Source organism: Coptis chinensis, chromosome 3 (genome assembly GCF_015680905.1).
Source record: "Coptis chinensis isolate HL-2020 chromosome 3, ASM1568090v1, whole genome shotgun sequence".
NCBI classification, from domain to species: domain Eukaryota; kingdom Viridiplantae; phylum Streptophyta; class Magnoliopsida; order Ranunculales; family Ranunculaceae; genus Coptis; species Coptis chinensis.
Genome location: NC_141458.1, coordinates 120287853 through 120313042, shown reverse-complemented (window position 1 = coordinate 120313042; position 25190 = coordinate 120287853). Strand labels below are relative to the sequence as shown.

General features: G+C 38.0%; 3 protein-coding genes across 12 annotated transcripts; all 3 read left to right on the top strand.

Moving 5' to 3' along the window:
- The first annotated feature begins 40 nt into the window (after nt 1–40).
- On the top strand, nt 41–1885 carry LOC147513768 (uncharacterized). Its single transcript, XM_086598952.1, has one exon. The coding sequence runs from the start codon at nt 41–43 to the stop codon at nt 1883–1885; it is 1845 nt and encodes a 614-aa protein (XP_086455078.1).
- A 3858-nt stretch (nt 1886–5743) lies between these two features.
- Nucleotides 5744–12890, top strand: LOC147513767 (protein argonaute 4-like). 6 transcript variants are annotated; one of them, XM_086597030.1, is made up of 12 exons: nt 5744–6127; nt 6217–6804; nt 7827–7991; nt 8079–8186; nt 8298–8360; nt 8478–8591; nt 8735–8901; nt 9215–9352; nt 11048–11170; nt 12279–12373; nt 12459–12506; nt 12593–12890. In XM_086597030.1, the coding sequence occupies exons 3-7, from the start codon at nt 7830–7832 to the stop codon at nt 8843–8845; spliced, it is 558 nt and encodes a 185-aa protein (XP_086453156.1). In that variant the 5' UTR covers nt 5744–6127; nt 6217–6804; nt 7827–7829; the 3' UTR covers nt 8846–8901; nt 9215–9352; nt 11048–11170; nt 12279–12373; nt 12459–12506; nt 12593–12890. The 6 variants fall into 6 exon arrangements, 5 of the variants coding, with proteins under 5 accessions (XP_086453156.1, XP_086453158.1, XP_086453157.1 ...); XM_086597032.1 differs by adding an exon at nt 11382–11444 and having other exon boundaries at nt 5754–6804; XM_086597031.1 differs by adding an exon at nt 11318–11444 and having other exon boundaries at nt 5754–6804; nt 12259–12373.
- Nucleotides 12891–21024: 8134 nt separating this feature from the next.
- On the top strand, nt 21025–24739 carry LOC147513766 (calcium-dependent protein kinase 26-like). 5 transcript variants are annotated; one of them, XM_086597024.1, is made up of 6 exons: nt 21025–21134; nt 21533–21616; nt 21712–22410; nt 22506–22802; nt 23666–24079; nt 24161–24739. In XM_086597024.1, the coding sequence occupies exons 3-6, from the start codon at nt 21822–21824 to the stop codon at nt 24415–24417; spliced, it is 1557 nt and encodes a 518-aa protein (XP_086453150.1). In that variant the 5' UTR covers nt 21025–21134; nt 21533–21616; nt 21712–21821; the 3' UTR covers nt 24418–24739. The 5 variants fall into 5 exon arrangements, with proteins under 5 accessions (XP_086453150.1, XP_086453148.1, XP_086453151.1 ...); XM_086597026.1 differs by having other exon boundaries at nt 21063–21134; nt 21544–21616; XM_086597022.1 differs by having other exon boundaries at nt 21533–22410.
- Nucleotides 24740–25190: the final 451 nt, after the last annotated feature.

Genomic DNA, 25190 nt, shown 5'->3' with positions numbered 1-25190 from the left:
AAACCTGTGGGAGTTCCCTCTGTATTTGGACTTGTTATTCATGAGGAAAAATACACTTGATTCGTACTTTACTCGACGCCCTTCTAAAGCTCCTAGAGTTGAACCTGAAGAAGGTGGCTCTTCCAATGCTCCAAGAGTTGAACCTGAAGAAGGTGGCTCTTCCAATGCTCCTAGAGTTGAACCTGAAATTATTGGACCTTCCATAGCAACTTGCGTTGAATCTCAAGAAGTTGGTCTGCCTGAAGCTTCTAGAGTTTTATCCGAAGAAGCTGGTCCTTCTGGAACTCGTAGAGTGGACTCTCAAGAAGTTGACACTTCTTTAGTAAGGGATCCAGGGTTGAGAAAACAAATATGGGATTATCCAAGTTCTCAACGTGATGAGATTAGACGTGCTTATATCATTGCTGGACCATGTCAACCTAAGCCTCCAACAAATCAGCATTTTCTTCATGATAAGAATCATCGTTGCTTTCAAGAAAGTTGGTACAAATCATTTCCAGATTGGTTGGAGTACTCTGAATTTAAAAATCGTGCCTTTTGCCTTCCATGCTTCCTCTTCACAAAGCCATCTCAACGCCCTGGAGCTAGTGTGTTCATGGTTGGTGGATTTTCTTCGTGGAAAAAAGTCAATGATGGCCAGAATTGTGCTCTTTTATCTCATGTCGGAAAGGGTCCGAACTCGATACATAGAGTTGCTATTGTGTGTTGTTATAGCCTAATGAAACAAAAGCAACATATTGAGAATATTGTTGAAAAACAAACTTCTAAGCAGATTGCTAGTACTCGATTGCGGCTTGGAACAACGACGGATGTGGTTAGATATCTTACACTCCAAGGTTCTGCTCTTAGAGGCCGCGATGAAAGCAAAACTTCTAACAACCGAGGGAACCTTCTTGAAATGATAAAGTTATTGGCTTCGTATAACAAAGATGTTGATGCTACAGTTTTGGATAATGCTCCTAAAAATTGTACCTATACTTCTCCTACAACTCAAAGGCAGATTCTTACCGTTTTGTCAGACAAAATACGCAAGTTTATTCGTGAGGAGATTAGTGATGAGAAGTTTTGTATTATAGTGGATGAAGCTCGAGATGAATCAAAAAGGGAGCAGATGGCAATTGTTTTGAGATTCGTCGATAAACATGGTTTAGTGCGGGAGCATTTCTTTGATATAGTTCATGTGAAAGATACCATGTCGGCAACTTTGAAAGAAGCAATATGCAAAGTCCTTTCTCGCCATGAACTTAGTGTGCAAAATATTCGTGGGCAAGGATATGACGGTCGAGTAATATATATGGATGAAGTGGTCAAGCAAGCTTTATTCTCTATTGAGTGTCCTTTTGCGTACTATGTCCATTGTTTTGCTCACCGTCTCCAGCTAGCACTAATTGCAGTAGCTAAAGATGTTAAACCTATTTGGCAATTTTTTTCCCATTTGCATGTTGTAGTCAATGTAGTTGGTGCCTCCTGCAAAAGAAATGATCAGTTGAGAGATGCTAGAGCTGCTGAAATTGCACACTTGCTTGCTATTAATGATGAGTTTGAAACTGGCAGTGGGAAAAATCAAGTAACGACTTTGAAAAGACCAGGAGATACTCGATGGGGTTCGCATTTGGGTTCCATTTCCAGTTTGATAACGTTGTTTAGCGCAACATGTACAGTCTTAAGTCAGGTAATTAATGATGGAGCGACAGCAAGTCAACGTGCAGAGGCAGATGGAGTGTATGATGTAATTACTACTTTTGAGTTTGTATTTATCCTCCATCTTATGAGAGAAATCATGGAGATTACTGATGACCTTTGCCAAGCTTTGCAACGCAAGTCACAAGATATATTAAATGCAATGCACTTGGTGTCTTCAACCAAAACACTTATTCAAAAATGACGAGCTGATGGTTGGGTTACTTTTTTAGCAAAAGTTGAGTTGTTTTGTAGAGATCATCACATTCTCATTCCTGATATGGCTGGTATTTACATGGGAGGTCGAGGACGAGGTCGTACTCAAGATTCCCTTACCAATGGGCATCATTTTCGAGTTGAAATTTTCATGGGTACAATTGATTCACAGCTGCAATAATTAAATCACAGGTTTAAGGAGGATGTAATGAGATTGCTTGTTCTTAGCTCGGCTTTATATCCTAGGAACAATTATAGATCATTCAAAATTAATGATATTTGCGAGCTTGCAAATAATTATTATCCGATGGATTTCACCGAGCAAGAAAATTTCCACTTGAGATACCAATTGCAAAACTATGAGAATGACATTCTCGTACACTCTGAGTTTCAAAATTTGTCAACCATTTCCAAGCTGTGTCAAGTTTTGGTAGAAACAGGAAAGTCAACAATTTATCATCTTATAGATAGACTGATTCGTCTTGTGTTGACTTTACCTGTTTCAACTGCTACATCGGAACGTGCATTTTCAGCAATGAGGATTGTAAAGACTAGGCTACGTAATAGGATGGAAGATGATTATCTAGCAAATTCTTTGCTCGTGTTTATTGAGAAAGATATTGCTAGACAATTTGATACAGATTCTATCATAGATGCTTTTGATGTCTTGAAGAAAACTCGGCGAGAGCGACTTCAAATGCCTGACTTGACTACTTGAGCTCCTTGTTCGATCTTTTTGTATAGGAGGATATAGGCTAATAGACTAATAGCTTATTTTTGTTTGTAAATGTGGTCTGTAGATACAAGTGATCATGATTAATTGTATATCCTCTTTGATTTTGTAATAATACTTTTTTATGACAAATATATGTATCCAGAAGCTGTCAATCCAAATGTGGTGTGTGTGATTATTGTTTACTTATACTGTCGGTGTATAAGTTATTTTCTGGTTCTTAATTTATATGTTGGACTATAGTATAGTGTGAGTGAATTTGTACTCGAAGAATGAAAAAATATAAGTGGTGCTAAATTGTTTATTAACTTTTGTTTTCAAGCCTTGTAACTCGTGGCATTTGCCGGATGGCCGGACCGTCAATATAGCTCCCAATGCGAGCGACAAGATGTATGGAAGCTGAACAATAAGGTGATCTCTACTGACTTGAGTTTATAATTTCGTGTTTTGCTTATTGTGTTGTCAGTACCTATTATTCTATTAAGTTCTATCCTTGACGTGCTTGACATAAGGCTACATCCTCCTTTTCCTTTTCAACCTATTGTTTATTTGCAGTCATTTTGTTTCTGTAAAGGTATGCATGGACGTTTTTGTTGGATTTTGAGTGTTAAATCTAGTTTGCTAATTAAGTTTTTCTTTATGCAGTTGTGTTCCTTTGTATAACTTCAGTTACATCCACAATTATTTGATGTCTTCTCCCAGAAGCTTTGTGGGCCAGTACTTGCAAGAACTCGTATCTTTGTGGTATAAAGATTAATTATAAAAAGTTATAAGAATGATATATTCAATTTGTGTAATGTTTTAACTGCCTTTGTTCTAGCTTTCTCGATGGAAAGGACGTGCATTACCATCCAAAGATGTCACCTGTTATACCCAAGGGCAGATGGCGAAAAGGATCCCAGGTTTTCCTTCTCATTTAATTTACTCTTTGTTGTAGATATGAGCTCAGAAACTAAAAAACATTGTTTCAAACAAGTTAAAAAAAGAAGTTTGTTCCTCTGCCTTATCCTTAATTTCTTGATTGTTATGTGGAAGTGTGGAACTCTAAAATATTTGTTGCTTTGGCACATGTGTTGGTCAGAACATAATTGTGGTTGCCCATCTTTGCATAAGTGATAGTTAAAATAAGTGAATTTTCCTATATTTTCTGGCCTTCGTCGAAATGAGTAGATATGCTCTAGTAGATGGTTCTTTCCAGAAAAACATTATAGCTCCAAGTTCATGGAGTCTGAGAGCACACATCACAAAACCACCTGGCATCCTTGCTATGAAACACCATTGATTTTCCATTTTTCTGCATTGTTGGTCAGGAGTTGCTGAGCCTACTGCATTCCGTGCCAAATTATCCTCTGCACTAACTCTTTTACTTGTCAAAGTTGTCAGTGTGCCTCTGGCTCATGTAAGAACTTATTTTTAGCTTGGTAATTGACGCTTAAACTTGTTTAGGGAACCATGATGTTCCATATGACATGTTCAAGCACTTTGTTACGTGAAATCGAGGATGTTAAGACTTAAGACCCTCTCGTGGAATTTCGTATTTTGATTATGCGTATACACTCGCCCCCCCTAGGTAAGATTCCTGGCTCCGTCCCTGGCTCCGCCCCCACCATCACAACCAGCTATGCATGATCAGGGAAGACACCTATGCAAAGGCCTGGGTTCGGAACCAGAGGCAGAGTTATACGTCTGATCACCAACCATTTCAGATTGTTCACTTTGTTGCATCAATCGGGCTACAGTCCAAATGACAAGTTTGAGTTTACGCTAAAGGACATTGACTACTTTAGGGGTGTGGGGCAAAAAGAGAGTAATTTAGTCATTTGACGTTAGTTTAGTTGAGTACAAAACTACAAATACGGATTTCACCCAAATATACGAGTGATTTTTTGCTCCCGGGATTTGCTCCAAGAGCTCCAAGGGAAACAGGAACCAACGAAGTGTTCTCTGAAAAGGGGTCAACAATTATCAAATTTCCACCTTAATATATGTTTTCTGATTTACCCCCAACCTTAAAAAAATAAAAGAAAGAAACTTACCAGTTACAAAATCTAGTTTTTGGTTTTAATTGTTGGGAAAAAAAAGGAATAAAAAACTTGAAGTGCTGAACTAGTGACACTTCTTTCAAACTAAAAAAGATAAAAAAAAAAAAATCTTTAGCTAATGATGGGAAGAACTCCTATATATTTTACAATGAGATTTTTTTATTTTTTTATTTTTTTTTTTATTTCTATTTTTAGTGAGGGCAAATCAGAAAGTTTGTTATAAGTAAGGAATTTGATAACTGTCCATCTCTTTTTAGTGGACACGTGGTTGGTTCCTGTTTCGCTGGGAGCTGTTGGAGCAAATCCTGCTGGGAGCGAAAAATCACTCCAAATATACTACGAGGACGGACATGCAGCGGAAGGATTAAAAAGTAGTATTGGACGACGAAAACTCATTGACCTACGCAGAACAGCTTTCAAGTAAGGTACTTGCCTTCGATGGAGAGAACACAGTCTACACTGTTGGATCACTCCCAAACATCATTTTTTCCTTTGATGCCGTACTCGAAGACCTTCTCCCTTCAGGTACATTACGTTCTTTGTTCATCATTATCATTACCTATTATAGTCATTATTATCGTTGTTAGTAGTTACATTGGTTGTGGTTTTTTTGCAGGGTTAGAGGAAATGAGGACAGTGCCTTCTGAACTACAGGAATTGCCTACTTGTTCGACAATCTTTCTTTAGTGTAATGTGGAAGGTGGTGCTCTTGGTTGTCGCGGTTTCACACCACACAAAATGGTCTATCTCTGAATTTCGGTATCCATACTCGTCCTTGACATTATTCCTTAAACTTTTTGTATATTATAATCTATGTCCCCTTTGTCGGGTTTAGAGTATGTATATTTGGTACCTATCAATTCAAATTTGGATACACGAAGACGACATGGAATGATACCTGAGATTGACTCACTTACACGGTTACACCCATAATTTGTATTCTGAAAGCTCTATTGTTTATCTCTACAGATGTGTCAACAACAGTTGTCCTTAAAGCTCAACCAGTTTTGAATTTTCTTAAAGATTACTTTAGTGTGAGAAATTGTAATCAAATCGATTGGGCAAAGGTATGTCAACCATTTTCTTTTTCTTTTTATGGGAAAGCGGGGTTGTTATAGAGGTCCCAACCCCTTTTTATTGAAATAAAAGACAAGATCTTGTTACTGTCTCACATACTCTCTTCCTGATGCATCATAAGTTACAATTTTTCCTACTTCCTCACTAAAAGAAGCTACTGGGATTTCTATGCATTTTTTACATTAGGAATGCTGGAGGCCAGAGCATCAGCAAGCTTGTTGGCTTCTCTGTAAATGTGACATATAGTAAAATACTCCATCTTGGTCTTCAGATCTTCATTGCTCTTAATCAACTTGTTTGCTTCCCATGGGTGTTGTCCTCGGCCATTAATGAAAGCTACAACATTTGTAGAATCAGTCTGCACTTCTAACCTTCTGAGGTTATAATTCAAAGCTAGCTTGAGTCCTTGTTCTACTCCCTCCAATTCAATCATAGCAATGTTCAAATGTTCTGATTGTCCATGTGCAGTGAGGATAATTTCTCCATGACTATTCCTGATTGCAGCAGCCCAAACTCCATTGTTCCCTTGCAGTGTGCCATCTGTGTTCAAAGTGTGGTTCATAGTGCTAGCTCTCTTCCACTTGCACAGTTGCATGTTATAGCTTCTCTATGAATCAGATCAGTATGTAGGTTCCATCTTGTCATTAGGTCCTCCCTCTCGGGTCCACACTCCATCTTTAGAGTCAAAGAGTGGAGTTTAGTCTTTGCGTCTTGAATAATTCTCTGCATAATGTAGTCTGCGGTACTGTGCTTGTTCTCAAAGATCTGTGAGTTTCTCTCCCTCCATAGCCAGTACATGAAGCCATTCATGATCAACCTGATGGCATCTTGTTTCACACCTTTTCCTGCACTCACTTGTGTCAACCATGTTCTTTTGCTGTAATATCACTCGGTTGGTAATAATGGAATCGGATCACATACTTTTAAGCTTCTAATTGTTTTTACGGTTTCTTAACAGGCAAAGTGTGTCCTCAAAAATTTGAGAGTAAAGGCTAGAACAAGACCTATGGAGTTTAGAATCCATGGCTTAAGCGAGAAAAGATGCAATGAACAATTGTAAGAAATTGATTTCTACTATTTCTTATGATGCTTTGTGATATTATACTGTTCTGCCCGACTTGAAATGTTTTTGAGTAATGACTAATGAGTATCATCTTCTCGGTGTAAAACGTTTCCATATATGGATAGTCAAAATGATGTCGATTTTTGTGGTCAGGTCAAAATTTTAAATTTCTTAGACTTCCTTATTTTAAAATTTTGTATTGGTTGAAACAACTTCATTTTTCTTCTCTTATATATAATAAATAAGTGGAGATTTTTATTAGCTTCATAAGCTAATGGTTTTTTCTACATGGTTCTCTCTGTAGATTTGCATTAAAACTCAGAAAAGGTGATGAAGTACAAATTGTAGACATCATCGTATATAATTACTTTGGGATCATCTCCAGATAGCGATATCTGAATCTGAATCTTTTCCATACCTTGATGTTGGAAAGCCGAAGCATCCTATTTATTATCCACTAGAGATGAATAAGACATCTAGTTTTACATGTAATTCTCTGCAGTGTTTAGAAAACCGGACCGGACCGGTGGTTGAACCGGGGTCCGACCGGAACCGGTAAATTTTCGGTTCGGTTCAGTTAAAATTTGAGTTTATAGTTGGACCCTCGGTCTAAATTTAAACCGTGGTTGAACTGGCGAACCGGTTGAACCAGTTCAGCTCTAAACCGGATCACCCTTATATAATTTTTTTTTTTTTTTTTTTTTTTTTTTTTTTTTTGATAATATGGGGGAGTGAACCTAACACCTAAACAAGATAATCCAAACTCCAAACCAACATACTACTATGTATTTCTTGTATAATAAATTTATTTTGATATATAATACCAATTAATATTGAATTAAAACATGTATTTATTCATTTTATTATTGTAATTATTAAAAAAATTTACTAAATAAGCATCAATCGGTCCGACCGAGTCGAATCATGGTTGAACCATTTTAACAAAAAATCGGTTCGATCACCGGTTCGGTTTTCAAAATATTGATTCTCTGTATTCTTTACCGTGCATTATCAGTTAATGCGGTTCATTGTTTCCAAGTTATGCGAGCTTCTGCCACTACAAAGGTACAAGAAGCCAATATCTTCAGTTCAGAGATCTGTGCTTGTAGATAAAACTAAACCAAGGCCTCGAGAAAGGATGGAGGTTTTAGACAAAGGCCTTAACTTCATAGCAGACAATGTAGGTTTCATCTTTCCATGTGATCTTAAGAACTGTATTAATGTCTTTCATGGTTAACATTTATTATTATATTGGTTTATGTGGTAGAGCTCAAAAACCAACAAATACAATGTGGATCCAATGTTACATGCATGTGGTATATCCATCGATTCTCAACCAGCTGTAGTCCAAGGCCGTGTTCTGTCAGAACCAAAGGTTTCTTGCTTGTTAAATAATGCTGATTTCGCAATTTCAAGAGAGCTGCTTAGGTATATATTGTTATGACAGACTCACGGATACATAGTTCAAATGATTATGTATTTACAGTTGATAGTGGGCAGAGGAGAAGATTTGAATCCTCTAAGTGGGTGCTGGAATTTTATGCAGAAGGTGATACTTCTGAGTCAACTCTTAAATACCTCAAATTTTTACCTCTGGTGTGAATCTACTTTAATTGTTTTGCATCTCTTGCTAATGGGATGATTCTGCTGATTATCTATTTTGCAGACACTATGGAGGCCAGTCTTACTAGAAAACTGGATTGTTGTAAACTTTTCCCGCTACAGCAGAGTGCGCATGTTCTGCAATGATCTAATAACATGTGGAAAACAAAAAGGGCTTGTAAGTTTTTTCTTCATTACAATTTATGCATCGTAAATATGTTTCTTTCTTCAAATGAGTACCAAACATATATTTTTCCCTATCATTATTTGTATGTATGCTTTTTTGTTTGTAATTATTTCTTTATGTTTACGCCTTTACAGAACATAGCGCATCCACTTCAGATATTTGAGGAGGATCGGCAAATGGAACGTGCACCTCCTGCTGTTAGAGTGGAGAAAATGTTTAAGGATGATGGAATGCTTCCCAAATAAGCCCCTGAGATTTATCCTCTGCTTCCTGCCTGAGAAGAAAACAAACAATCTTTATGGTTAGCTCTCTCTCTCTCTCTCTCTCTCTCTCTCTCGGAAATGCTATTTCTTTAATAAGTTAATGGTTTCTAGGAGTTGAGTTTATATCTTCTGTAAGGTCCCTGGAAGAGAAACTGTCTTGTTGTACATGGAATCATAAATCAGTGTGTTGCTCTAGAAAAAAGTCAATGACCATTATATGACAAATGTTGTTCTCAAGATGAATGCAAGAGTAACAAAATCTTCCAACTTTTTTCTGCTATCCATTTCTTTTTCTGCTACTTTTATCTGATATTGTCTACTGTATTATCTATTTGCTCTCTCACCTTGCAGCTGGGTGGTGTCAATTCAGTACTGCAGGCTGAATTCAGAAAAAGAATTCCTTTCATCTCCACAATTCCTACCATTATTCTGGGAATGAATGTCTCCCATAGCTCCCCTGGCCAAGATAATGTGCCATCTATTGCCGCGGTACTAGTAATCTCCTTTGTAGCTTAGAAATGGAAAAGTGTTGATGACATTCCTGTTAGGCTGTTACTGAGTATGTTTAAACCCTGTTATGTTGTACTTGGTAGCAAAACACAGCGACCGTCTTGGTTTTTTAGATGAGTAGTTTGGTCTAGCAATTTCTTGACACAAGTTCCTTGAACTAGTAATGAAAAAATCAGTGTTTAGAAAACCGGACCGGACCGGTGGTTGAACAAAGGTCCGATCGAACCGTAAATTTTCGGTTTGGGTCAGGCATAACTTGAGTTTTTGGTTGGACCATCGATTTAAGTTTAAACCGTGGTTGAATCGGCGAACCGGTTAAACCGGTTCAGCTCTAAACCGGATCACCTTTATTTTTTTTTTTTTTTTTTTTTTTTTTTTGAAATTGATAATGTGGAGGAGTTGAACCTAGCACCTAAACTAGATAGTCCAAACTCCAAAACAACATGCTACTATGTGTTTCTTGTATAAGAAATTCGTTTTGATATATAATACCAATTAATATTGAATTAAAACATGTATTTATTCATTTTATTATTGTAATTATTAAAAAAATTGTTAAATAAACATCAATCGGTCCGACCAAGTCGAACCATAGTTGAACCTGGTTGAACTATTTTAACAAAAAATCGGTTCAATCACCGGTTCGGTTTTCAAAACATTGGAAAACATGAAATAGGCCCGTACAAAAATTTAAGCGCCTGGAATAAGCCCCACCTAACTCTCAGGTAGGGCCGCTCCATCGATCTTTCATTGGTCAAACCATGACCCAATAGACGCTAGGGGTTCAATTTTTCATTGGTAAAAGACTAAAAGCATGAAAAACTACTTAATACTAGCCATGTAGCCCGACCTGTGGCCGGGCCTGTTATTCTTAAATCCATCATGTCTTGGCCTATATTTAAGGGAAGCACTTGGAAGTTTAACATATCCATATCCAATAAGTAATACATATCATGATCCATTAACTAATCCATATCCATATCCATATCCAATAACTAATACATATCAATTAACTAATCCATTGTTTTTTAGAATTTGTTTTTTTTTATCCCATGCGTACATTTGAAATAATGAAATAATGTTTAGCTTTGTTTTTTGTTTTAGCATAACACATGAAAGGACAATTTTAATTTATATTAAATTAGAGAGCAGGCCAAATTCAGGGTTAGTTTGGTAAGAAGGCAAGTAATTATTTTTCAAATAGGGACTATTTTAAAAACTTTGCTGATATGGCTCACTATGAGTATCTTGGGAGAAACGGATATTAATATAGGTAGGATTTACGCGTTAAAGTGTCCTTCTCGTTGACTTTGTAATTCTAATTCTCTGGAAAATGCAAGGGATGGGACTGATCCTACATCAGGCTTCTAATTTGACCGTGTGGTTCAAAGGGATTTTCTTATAACATTGATGTAATATAGAGATAACATTTAAAGGGTAAATGCACCAACATTGGGAAACTGTTAGTCAGATATAACTAGGAAAATATTCAGGTAAGGAGATCAAGCTATGACTCTAATAGTTGCATAGGGATAAGTATCTGATGCGTGATTGTTGATAGTTGTATGGTATTCAAATGTGCACGTATAATATTCACAATACACTATCATGCTTCGATCTCCTTATAATTGCTTGCTTTGGTATTTTTGTTACTTAAACTTCTCATGTTGTTAGCTCCAGGGAGTGGCCCTTGGTATCTCGCTACAGAGCATCAATAAGGGCGCAGTCCCCAAAAGTTGAGATGATAGATTCCCTATTTAAGCCAATTTCAGAATCAAAAGATGAAGGCATCATCAGGTGGGTTGTTAAGAGCAATTCTTTCTTCTTTCAAGCATTTTTCATGTATTCATTTTGTTTGAAGTCATATTTGACTTATTTATTCAGATTCCTATATAATTCTATAAATATTCAAGTGATTGTATATATGTCTTGTACTGTCTCTAGAGTCTGGACTTGTTCTTCACAGTTTACCAAGCTTGTGTAAGAAGCGGCTATTTGACTTGTTTAGGGAGATTTTGGAAGATTTTAGAGCGAGTTCAAAATACCTGCCTGAAAACATCATTATTTTCCGGTATGTTCTGTTTTTTATATCAAGAACTCATCGTACCTTTTGTTACTTGCTGTTGACTATCTTTGTTCTCGCCATCTGATCTCAGGTCGAGACAGTCTCATCAGTAGATTCCTTAATTGAGTAGTTGAGTACAAAAAAAGCACCTAAAATTGGAAAACCAAAGTTCCCTCTCAAGTCTCTTTCCTCCTTTGGTTTGCCGCTCAAATTAGAATCCTTACCATAGATAGTATTGTTAGGAAAAGGAAATTGATCGTCAACTTTTGTCCTCTTTGCATGTCTGATGGGGAATCGTCCAGTCACACTCTCAATTATTGTAAGTATTCCTGAGAGGTGTTGTTTCATTTTTGCCCATCAGTCTGGGGTAGTGTGTTCTGAACAGGTGTCGTCAGAGTTCCTCTTACAAATTTCTCTAGAGGAATTTTTGGTTAAATAGATGATTCTTTTCTTTTTTTTCTTCTGTCAGTTGAACCATTACGAAATAAGGTAGTATGCATCCTCAGTAATTTCACTCTTCATGTGATTGTTATTTGTAAGGTCCGGAAGCTAAAGTAATCTTAACCACTTTTATTATTATTATTGTGATTTACTTTTTTGCGTCCATCTATCTTTTTCAAAATACTAATTGTTACAATGTTCTTTATATCGTGTGAGGATATAAGACTGATTGGTTGTGGCAAACTCACAATAACACTTGCATTTGAAGTATATGATATGGTTCCGAAATTTTATATGGCAGATGAACTATGCACTTATGTTTGTTTAGTATCTTATTTCCAAGCATCCTTGGTTAAGTGGGTTTTTTTCCTGAACTTAGTTGAACATTATTCCCAACAGGGGACAAGTAGGCCAGTTCATTACCATGTACTGCTGGATGAGATTGGCTTTTCCACTGACGAACTGCAGGAACTTGTTCATACTCTCTCATATGTGTAAGTTAATTATGTTTATCTATTCTTTGATGCGATTTCATCCAAAACCAATTGACATTGATATGAAGGCCTCTTCCTTGTCCAGGTACCAAAGGAGCAGTACTGCCGTTTCTGTAGGCAATTGGAGAATCTGGTAATCCATTTAGATATACATTTATTATAGAATACAAAAATTTGACGGACTGAATTATATTAATGCTGAACTCACTCTTAATGCAGTTGCACCGATTTGCTACGCCCACTTGGCAGCAGCACAAGTAGCGCTTTTTTAAGGCTGAACCCGTTTCAGAATCTACATCAAGCAACTTAATTTGTAGTCCCAGAACTGCCACCATTTCATCCTCGTGTCCATGTTCTTCTGCTAAAAACGGTGGTATACCCGTGACGCCATTCAAAAGAGTCCTGTGTTGGAGATTATTTCAATACCAATCGATTCTCTCTCAATACAAATAATTTGTATTTGAACACAATTCAACTCCAGACAAATTATAAATATCAACTACAACCTATACTAACATGCCCAACTCGCTAAACAACTATTAACAACAGATAATAATGTAAAGCAGTAAAAGCGAACAACAACACAAAGATTTACCGTGGTTCAGCCAATAGTGCCTACTTCCACAAGAGCTAGTTCTTTATAAAGTGAGAAGGAAGATTACAATCTCTCTTTTCAATCTCTCACCTTACTAGATCACTCCTCTCTCTTTACAAGATTGTCTCTCTGTAAAGGTTTTCTCTTTTGTTCTTTGGTTCTTCTCTGGTTAGGTTTTTCCAAAACCTTGATTTTGTTTTTATATCAAAAACACAAATTTCGCGGTTATTGTAGCGAAGCCCACGAAAAATAGGCCTGAGCGCAGGTCGCGCCTCGGGCAAGACCAAGTAGGGCGCAGGGTGCGCTCACTCCACTGGAAGTCCATTAAAGGCCTGAGTGCAGGTCGCGCTCCGAGCAAGCCAAACCTGAGCGCAGGTGCGCTTAAGCTTTCCCATGCAAGCTGAAATTCTTTCCTCCTCATGTGAGGGATAAAGCCAACAATCTCCCCCTCCCGAACAGTGAGGGGGGGCTTCCTCCATGCAATTTCCAAATCAACAGGAGAAGTGTGTTGTCGTTCCGGCAATAACACAACAAACATCAAACTTACCTTTCGGTAAGACTTTGGTCATCATATCCGACCCGTTTTTGTCAATATGAATCTTCTCAATACACAAATGTTTGTCTTCGAGTACTTCTCTAATCCAATGATAACGCACGTGTATGTGTTTGGATCTAGAATGGAAACTCGGATTCTTGCTTTCGGATGGATGACCGGTACACATAGAACTACAAACCGCTTCGCTTTTTAGCCCTAGTTCGCAAAGAACATCTTCATCCATAGCAACTCTTTGCAACACTTTCGGTGGGCTGTAATATATACTACGTGGTGGAGAGGGCAACACATTTTTGCAACTTTGATTGCCAAGAAACTGCTCCCCCTGCAAAAGTAACCAGATAACCGGAGGTGGACTTCTTCGAGTCAACATCACCTGCCATGTCTACATTAATGTAGCCTTTAAGTAAGGGTTTACTTCCACCAAAGCACAAACACGATTTGGAAGTGCCCTTGAGATATCTCAATATCCACTTAACACCTTCCCAATGCTCTTTCCCCGGATTTGACAGAAATCGACTTACAACACTAACGGCGAAAGCAATATCCGGTCTTGTACACACCATTGCATACATTAAGATGCTCATTGCGGATGCATAAGGAATCTTTCCAATCTGACTCTGCTCATGCTCACCCTTTGGACACATCTCTTTGGTCATGCGGGCCGCCACCAATTAACCGACAACCGGGTTTCTTTTGATCCATGTTGAATCTCTTCAACACCTTCTCAATGTAGCTTTCTTGAGAAAGTCACAACTTCCCACTCTTTCTATCACGAGTGATCCACATCCCAAGTATCTGTTTTGCTTGACCCAAATCCTTCATCTCAAAGGACTTACTCAAGTCTTTCTTCAGCTTAGATATCTTATTGATGTTTGGGCCAACTATCAACATATCATCCACATACAACAATAGCACTATGAAATCTCCATCTGGAAATCTCTGAACAAACACACAATGATCGGAAGCAGACTTCTTGTATCCTTGCTTCGCCATAAAGGAGTCAAACTTTATGTACCATTGTCTCGGTGCTTGCTTCAACCCATACAAGCTCTTTATCAGCTTGCATACTAAGTGTTCCTTGCCTTTGACCTCAAACCCCTCTGGCTGGTCCATATAGACATCTTCTTCAAGGTCTCCATGAAGAAAAGTTGTCTTAACATCTAGCTACTCAACCTCTAGGTTCATACTTGCGGTCATACCCAATACCACCCGGATAGAAGTCATCTTCACTACAGGAGAGAAAATCTCATCAAAGTCAATCCCTTTTCTTTGACCGAATCCCTTCACAACAAGATAAGCTTTGTGCCTTGGGTGAGGATTGTTCTCCTCATGCTTGACTTTGTATATTCACTTATTCTTAAGAATTTTTCGTCCTTGCGGTTTCTCAACCAACTCATAAGTGTGATTCTTATGCAAAAAATCTATCTCGTCATGCATGGCCTTCAACCACTTTTCTTTGTTTGTACCTTTAAGTGCCTCTTGATAGTACATAGGTTCTCCACCATCCGATAGTAGCACATACATATGTGGTGGATACCTGGTTGAAGCTAGTTTCCCTCTCTCAGACCTCCTTGCCCCATTTGCTGGTGCCTCAGGAGGATGCACTTATGCTTGCTCTAGTGGTGGTTCATGCATCTCATCTGCATCTTCTATACTAATAGGTTCTATCCCATCATGAGCAATAGGATTCTCATCATGAGCTTCAAACTCATGGTTCTCTGCATTCTCAATGCCTTCTGCACGTTCCACAGTAGGAACTTCTGGTTCTGAATCAACAAGATCATTGGTGAAAGCCTGTAGCTTCTCACCCTCCTCAAAGTCTGCTATGGTTTGGCCTTCTAAGAACACAACATCTCGACTTCAGATTACTTTCTTGTTAATCGGATCATAGAGTTTGTAACCAAACTTTTCATCTCCATAACCCATAAAAATGCACTGCTTGGCTTTGTCATCAAGCTTGGATCTCTCATCCTTCGGAATATGCACAAATGTCCTGCACCCAAATACCCTCAAGTATCCATAATCAACATCTCTGCCTGACCATACTCTCTCTGGATAATCACTATTCAGAGGTTTTGCCGGCGATAGGTTGATCACATGCACGGTCAGACGCGCGCTTCTACCCATGGGGTTCTAGGTAGCTTAGAGTGAGACATCATGCATCTCATCCTCTCTACAATGGTATGGTTTATTCTCTCTTCTATTCCATTCTGTTGTGGTATTTTGGGAACGGTCTGCTCATGACAAATCCCATGACTCTGGCAATACTCTTCAAATGGCCCTATGTACTCACCCCCATTATCTGAGCGAATACATTTCAACAACTTCCCAGTCTCTCTTTCCACCATGCTGTGTAATTTCTCAAATACGCCAAGTACTTCATCCTTGGTCTTCAAACTATAGGTCCATATCTTTCTTGACGCATCATCAATGAATGTCAAAAGTCACGAAACTCCCCCCGGTGGGACTTTACTTTCATAGGACCACATAAGTCTGTGTGCACTAGTTCAAGGACAGTGTCCTTTCTGTGAGACAGGAATCTTTGGAAAGACACTCTGCGTTGCTTTCTTACCAAACAGTGAGTACATGTATTTAAATGTGTACCTTTAATGTCTGGTACGACCTTTTGCTTAACAAGAACTTCCATCCCTTTTATGCCCATATGACGCAGTCTCTTGTGCCACAGTTCGGAGGAAGCTTCTTCTTTTGCCGCATTCACTTCTGCTTTACACAAACTAGCCTGTGTTTTGTAAAGAGAGCAAGTTTTCTTTCCCCGGTCACTACTGATGGAACCTCGCTTTAGTTTTATACCCCGTTACCAAACGAGTTTACAAAGCCATCGTCATCTAATTTCCGAGCCGAAATTAGGCTTAACCGTATGTCAGAGACATGTCTTACATCCTTGAGTGTCAAAGTGTAGCTGACATTGGTTTCTACATGAATATCTCCAATGCCTATAATCTTCGAGACGCCACTGTTACCCATCCTTACTTCACCATATTCATCACTGATGTAGGTAGTGAAGAATCCCCTGTGCGGTGTGACGTGATAGGATGCTCCTGTATCTATCACCCACTCTGTATCTTGACATGAGGTACTAAGACAGCACACACTATAATTTGACACAATTCCCACTTTGGAGTAGTCGCCGACTAGTGCGGTAGTATCTCGCCTGCACTGTGTTTCCGCTCCTCGCACCATGTCTTCATGTACACATTTATTATCTTCTCATCCCTCTTCGATTGTTGACTCATATCCGGAAGTGGCCTTTGGTGGCAATAGTAACATTGCCTCTGCGCCTTAGGAGTTCTTACTTCACCCCTAGATTTATACTTCATCACCTCTCTAGAACGAGATGGTTTTCGTTTCTACCTCTCCCCCGCTTTCTCGTGAAAAGGATCTCCTCGAGTGAGGGGGCTTGCTTTGCACTTCTTCTAGTCTCCTCATTCGACAAAGACATGGTAGCCATCTCCATGGTAACAATTCCATCCTTGGCTACTCCGTGTAGAGAAACTGCTAATGTCTTCCAACTTTTGGGTAGAGAGCCTAATAGAAACAAAGCCTCAACTTCATCTCCCAAATTGATCTTCATCAAATGCATCTGATTGATGATATTATGTACTTCATTAAGATGCTCAGACATTGAAGAACTTTCTTGGTACTTCGTGTCTGCAAACTTCTTAACGACCAGCACTTTGTTTCCGCCCGACTTCCTCTCATAAAGGTCTTCGAGTTTCTTCCACGTTGAAGGTCGTAGTCTCTTGAGACACATGGTGAAAGACACTGTCGTCAATCCACTGTCGAATGTATCCAATCGCTTTTCTGTCAAGCTTTTTCCACTCAACCTCATCAGTCTTTTCTGGTTTTACTCCCTCATTCTCAATGGGAAGTGTCAAGTCCTTACAGTATATCAAGTCTTCCATCTTGGCTTTCCAGATGGTGTAGTTCTTCCAATTCAGACTCATCATGCGAGTGTTCATGGAATGGTCCATCTCTACAAGTTATTTAACCTTAAATCTTCTCTCAGAAATTTCGTCAAACACCTTTTGACCAAGATTCGGATAACACCCTAGGCTATTCTAACCAAGGCTCAGATACCACTTGTTGGGGATTATATCAATACAAATCGATTCCCCCTCTACATAGATAACTTGTATTTGAACACAATTCAACTCCAGACAAATTATAAATATCAACTACAACCTATACTAACATGCCCAACTCGCTAAACAACTATTAACAACAGATAATAATGTAAAGCAGTAAAAGCAAACCACAACACAAAGATTTACCGTGGTTCGGCCAATGGTGCCTACTTCCACAAGAGTTAGTTCTTTATAAAGTGGGAAGGAAGATTACAATCTCTCCTTTCAGTCTCTCACCTTACTAGATCACTCCTCTCTCTTTACAGGGTTGTCTCTCTGTAAATGTTATCTCTCAATCTTGATTGCTTTCAAGATTGAGTTTTTCTCTTTTGTTCTTTGGTTCTTCTCTGGTTAGGTTTTTCCAAAACCTTGATTTTGTTTTTATATCAAAAACACAAATTTCGTGGTTACTGTAGCGAAGCCCACGAAAAATAGACCTGCGCAGGTCGCGCCTCGGGCAAAACCAAGTAGGGCGCAGGGTGCGCACTCTACTGGAAGTCCATCAAAGTCCTGAGCGCAGGTCGCGCTCCGAGCAAGCCAAACCTGAGGGTAGGTGCGCTCAAGCTTCCAATGCAAGCTGAAATTCTTTCCTCCTCATCTGAGGGATAAAGCCAACATCCTGAGCTTGCAGTAATTGTCACATCATAGGATTCATAGCTCTTTCTTTTTCTTCGCTCGCTAAGATCCATATCACTTGAAATTCTTTTGAGTTTCCGAGAAGGCGTTTTGTTAAGGGTTTCAGTATGTTCTCGTTACTATGTGTTGATGATGCAACTGGGTTTTGAACTAATTAATATGAGCGTTTTGGAACAATTTTGAGCAACTGAGTTTGTGAACTTTGCACCGAATTACACACAGCCCCTTTTGGTTTCTAAAAGGTAAAGCATGAGACTCGGTACGTTCTTGGTTTCACATCAAATGAGTACCATTCCTGTTTCTTGGTGCGCCAATGTGGTACAGGAAAATCTTTTTAATTCGTGTAAAACAAATACCTACGTGAATTAGAAGCATTTCGAGATCCTCAAGAGCGAAGCTCGAGGATAAGAAAGTTTAAAATGTTCAACTTCATGCTTAAAAGGGGGAAATGGATGACATGCATCGCAGGCAGCCAATGCATTGTGGATACTGGTGTTAATGGACCACATACTATTCATTAAGAAATTGCTTCTTCAGATCATCAAACAGAGCTTTCCATGCAACTTTACATGGAATTAATCGCATGATCTACTCTGTGATTGGGTGGTCCCATAATCTTGTGGTTTCCCTTAGTCCTAACAGCGAAGTTAACCTGTTCAACAGCTGGTATTTGTCCACTTTCCTTGAATTAGTTTTATGAAATTTTGAATTCATAAAAAATTATATGGTCCGTGTTTCGTATTTTCTGTAAACCTGTTTTTTGTGTTATTAGATATTGTTGACAACCACCTATATCTGACTTTTGCTAATCGACAGATTAAAACCTTTAAAAAGTCAGATTGCGTCTACTTTAGATAACAGTTCAAATGGATAGAGAGAACCTTCACTGAAAGCCAACTTGAGGGTGCAGATTAGTGTTGTCTGCTTGTCCTAGCTGAAATTCTCCAGTGAAAATGCACCATATATGTTTTTATCAGTGAGGGAATGCCGTCCGAATATTTACCATGTCGTACACTGGTAGGTACCTCGAAGTATCGAAATACTCATCTTCGAATTCTCAAAATGAATTATCTAACTAACAAACTACTAATGAAACAGATCAAATCAAGAGTCACCATCCATATCTTTCTTCCTAAATAAGTCAGCTAAAGTAGCTAGATAAAATGTCTTATGTTCTCCTTGAATAATGACAAGAACAGTCCAGATACGGTTTAATTTGACAATCCAATGGTACACATCAAAGAGTTTTAGTGTGCTGCAAATTGTTAAAATGAGATGTGAAAGTACCAATGGTATATATTTCTATATTTTACGAGTAACTCATATTTATCTGCTACTATACCTACTTCATAGTTCATACTTTTTTTTTTCTTTCCATCACCCGCATGTATTTTTTGCACATCAACGGTATTAGAATATGTCATGTCAATAACCAGTGCTTTATGCTTAGGGTCTTAGGGAGTACGTCAGTTTATAGATAGTCGGTAGCCTCTGCATGACTGCAGCTACACTTTGTTAGTTAACATAATCAAGTATATTAATTGATGACGAGGGATATAAATTGTTTCAATTCTCATTCACAAGGATCAACATAAATGGTAAACCTCGTGGTGAGTGCAAGAGACATCCTATCAAGCACGTGATGTGCACGCAGTCCATACACAACAACTCCAAGAGCACGAGCACTCGCTCACTTATCAAGATCAGATCAACCTCAATGATTCATTACTTGCATTCATTTCGTGACATCATCACCTACTCTCATCATTACTATCATTAGCATTAAGCCTCCACCCGTCGTAATACTCAAATCATTACAGTAGTTTACCATCGTTACAATGTTCTTACCATCATTACGTTATATACTAGCTCAAACAACCTAACACCTAGACTTACTATATACATGCTCATTTTAACCGCACATCTGTCCATACCACCACACGTGTCCTACCAGATGTATACTCTCAATGTTTATAAAAGTCACCCTCAGAACTACTTTGGCTTGATTCAATTCAGTCTTGCTCATAATCACATCACACTTGACTGGATACATTAGTATCTTCTTACTCATAAAGAGCAGCTACTTTCATCCACCATAACTATTCTCTTTCTTCATCTTAAATTAGAACTAAGTCTTAAATTATTGGTGTAATATCATATTTATCCCGTAGAATAAAATTAGACATTTACAGTGAGCTCTGAAATAACATGTTAATAATATATTGCAAATTTGCATTGAATAAACAAAGCTGGTATTTTAAAATTTGATTAATGATATCCATGGAAATAAGTATTTAATTGAACTACAATGCTCAAACAAACAAGTGTTAATATTATATATACACGTAGTTTTCAAAGCATTCCAGCATTTGGCTAAAAAAATACTTATTAATATATGGATTTTTGACTTGTACCGTAAGTTCAAAAGTGTTGACTATTTAGAGAATTCTTAACCTCTGTCTTTAATGAGACAGTTAATTGACTTGTTTCTTGCATCATGTGCTCATGTCATTATTACGTAATAACAACAACCAAAATTATAAATAACAAAATTCCTTAATCTGAGCATTCCAGCTCAACAAAAAGTTTTCAAAAAAAAAAAAAAAAAAAAAAAAAATTCTGGATTTCAGACATAAACAAAACAAACGGGTTTAAGTGTTATAGTGGGACCCATTAATGAATTTAATATAATTAAGAAAGTTGCCTACACCAATGAGTATTTTTTCTGTTCCACCAACAGAATAAAAATCACAACTCATTAGTTTTTGGGATCACGCGAAAAAGCCTTCTCCCAACGGCTCCATTTTCTATTCTCTCTTCTGTCTTCAGGTTATTTCCTTCCTTCCTTTTCTCATTTTTACAGCATGCTAAGTTTGGGTTGTACATGTTTTTTTTTTTTTTTTTTTTTTTTTTTTTTTAAACTCTTTGGTCAAAGTGTAGTATTTTTTTTTTGTTAGCTAATAAGTTTGGGTGTTTGGAGTTGAGTTTGTCATTAACTTCACTAATCTAAGTTGGGTTTTGGGTAATCAAAAGATTAAAGCTTTTAAAAAACTCATTATTTTGATTCGGAATCTGCGATTGAATGAGTTACTTAGTTTTAAGAAAGGGTTGTTTTTACTTATGGTTTTAGTTCTAAATTTATACAAAAAGTTGAGATTTTTGCACATTTTGATTAAATTTGACTTATAAACTGATATAATATGCAATTTTTATTTTTATTTTTTTAGTTTGATTTCAGTTGGGATCTTCCAGTTGATCATTGACTATTAATGAGTATTAGCTGTCAATCTTCAATCACAAGTTGGTGAAAGGTCTATTTGACTTAGCTGATAAGTTTGGTCACTTTATAATTTATATCCGCAAAAACAGTCTTGATATTGACTTGTGAAAATTTTGGTGATTCAAGTTTCTGAAAAGAAGGGGCGTTGACAAGAAGAAAAAGTTTTCAAGTTCAGTTTTGTTGAGAAACTAGTTGTGTTGTTTTCACATAAGGAGTGGGTGTTTGTGCCGTTGGTTATGGCTGTTGCCGAGAGCAACAGCTATATCCGATCATCGTTTTGTCCTTGCAACTGTTACAGAGTCGCAAATCTTGTTGACACAATTTTGGATACGAAACATATAGCTAATTTTGAAGAGCAGTATGAATTGGGAGATCAATTGGGATGGGGGCAGTTTGGTATTATCAGATCGTGCTCTGATAAGTTGACTGGAGAGGTTTTGGCATGTAAGTCTATAGCCAAGGAGAGATTGGTCACTGCAGAAGATCTTCGTAGTATCAAGCTTGAGATAGAAATAATGGCAAGGTTGTCTGGCCACCCGAATGTTGTTGATCTCAAGGCGGTTTATGAGGATGAGAATTATGTACACTTAGTGATGGAGCTTTGTGCTGGTGGAGAACTTTTTCATCGATTAGAGAAACATGGGAGATTCTCAGAGTCTGAAGCCAGAGATCTTTTCAAGCATCTCATGCTGGTGGTTATGTATTGCCATGACAATGGTGTTGTTCATAGAGATTTAAAGCCAGAAAACATTTTATTGGCGACAAAGGCCTCATCGTCACCCATTAAATTGGCGGATTTTGGTCTTGCAACATACATCAAGCCAGGTATTTTCTTTTGACTAATTTCATTGCTCTTTATAGTTTCCAATTATCACGGTATTAGTAGTGGGGGTGTAAACAATTTGGTTTTTTCTGAACAGGGCAAAGTCTGCAGGGGACTGTTGGAAGTCCATTTTATATAGCCCCTGAGGTATTAGCTGGGGGCTACAACCAAGCTGCTGATGTCTGGAGTGCTGGGGTTATTCTTTACATTCTTCTCAGTGGGATGCCACCATTTTGGGGGAAGACTAAGTCGAGGATTTTCGATTCTGTCAGGGCTGCCAATTTGCAGTTTCCATCTGATCCTTGGGATCATATATCTGTATCCGCCAAGGACTTGATCACTGGAATGCTCTGTACTGATCCCGCCCAACGTCTCACTGCTTCAAAAGTTCTAGGTATGTCATGTCTTAACTGTCTATTACGATGTAGTATCTGTTATAGTTGATTCATATCTTAGATTCTGAAATTCTACTTTGGATTCCAAGAGAATTGAACTTGCTTACCTGTATTTAGTTTTTCACCTCTTGCGTGAAGTAATCAAATGAATATCTATCTGTAAGAACTTCACTTGGACTATACTGAATTAGTGATTCTTTGATTGACCTTCATTTTGGTATCTTCCCTCCTATGTGTTAGGCCATTACCTTTGTGCCAGAGTATTAGTTATGCATCTGATTGACTTTTGATCCCGTATTTTCTTTTGAACCTTTCTACCCCAAGACCTTATCCACGTTAGTGTTTTCTTCTTTCGTTGATCTGCGCTTGTGGTATCTTTGTTCTTGTTTCCAAGAGATGGGATTTATGTTCTTTTGTTTGTATGTTTTATTAAAAGTCATTAATTTCAGTATTTTGACTGTGACAAACTTCTTATTTTTGTAACCATGGTGTGCTATATTGAAATGCGTATGTCAGATAAAGAATGTGAAAATTTACATCTTTAGTACATTCTCTTATATTGTGGAAGTGTTCCCTGAACTGCAAATTTCAGTCATATATTCTGTCCCGTAATATGGGCACTCATATACATAAAAGTGGACAACCTATACACCCATACAAAGACAATCACCCAACACAGGTATGGAAGGATACAAGATATAGAAAGAGATCTTCAAAAAATGAGAACGGTTTGTTGATTTTTCAAGAAATTTGTTGAATTTCTTTTTAACTTGGATTTCCACTTTCTTCCATTCCGTGACGACTCATCTTCGCTCACCACCACATTTTTTATTTCTTACTGGTAATTAATTTTGCATTGCAGATCATTCCTGGATGAAGGATTGTATAGTGCAAGCTGATGAGTCCTGTGAATGTGAAACTTCAAGTTGTGGTGGCCTGGACTTGGTGGGTGGTGGTTCTTTTTCAACCCCTTTCATCTCCAGGAATCAAGATATCAGCTTCGGTTCCGAGTCTCCCCTTATTGGAGAAGCGCAGGGAGAGTTTTCACCCGCATTTACTTGCAAATCGTCATTTTCTTCTTTTGTGCCTGCCACACCTTGCTCTGTATCTGGAGGCTTTTCATTTAGTAGTTGTCACGAGTCAAATGGCTTGGAGTTCTCATCTCCCGTAGCTTCAATGCCAAGCTTTACATTCTTTGGTCCAAGCTCTCCTGTTAGGAAAGTGAATGATCCATTGAGTTTCACAGTCAACACAGAATCTGATGAGATTCAGAGAGGTATTCAAACTTCTGATTGTGTTTTCACTTTGTTTGCTTCGAAACTCTGGCTTAAAATGTTATTCTGTTGAGTTATTGCAGATACCAGCTTAAAGTTCTCTATGACATCAAATTCTCCTGTTTGTTTAGGCTGTGAGGTGAAAGTAACTCATCAAAAATCCAAGGAGACTCAGAGGGGTGGATCTAGATCACTGGGCATCCACAGCAAGAGAAATCGTACAATTGGTCTCGGGGAGTTCGAGCAACTTGATCTCATGGTTACTGAATCAATTATCCGTTGGGCGTCGTGCACTCATCTACCAAGTGCTGCATCTCTTAGATTGTCCCTTGTTTGTTGATATGGATGGTACGTGATGGATGGTATTTTGAGCGAAGGAGCAAGATGCAGAGAGGCTGAATGTAACTACACGAACTACTGAGCTAATATATAACCTAATCAAATGTGAGAGGCTGAACTCTGGTGCCTGATTTCTGTTTCAGTGATACTAATTTATTGTCAGTGTGATTGAGTGATGATGCTTTTCTAATTGAAATAGTAGTTACTACTGCTTAGGAAGTCGTGCCAAATGGGAGTGTCAGCTGTGTCATATGTGTAACTTTTGTTATCCAAGCTGTGTAATTTTGTTTTCCCCCGTTGTCAATTCTCATCAAGTTCACAAATTTTAGCTTCTTTGACGGTTGAAATCTTATCTGGAGTCATTATCCAACTATCATTATGGCAATTAGGTTGATCCCTAGGTGAAGTCTTTCTTGCGGCAAAAAGGAAGCAGATAGTGAGTTCAAACTAGCAGTAGAGGAGATAAACCCACCCAAAAAAAATGCTAAAGAACAAAAGCAAACACCCACAAGAGATTAACGTTACGCTAGTTCTGCCTTTGTCATTGCACTTCAGATGCATTCTCACGAAAAATATACTTGGGATTTCAATTATGTAAACCTGATACGGTATGAAGGAATGCAAGGACAGTTATGTAGAAGTAAAAATAGCGATTGCTGACTTTTGTAGAATGTTAAGGTTAAACACATTTGTTTCGAGGAGGATGATTGAAATCATGTAACCGGTTTATGAAGATGCGATCTAAGAAATTTATACCGACAGAGGAGCATTTAA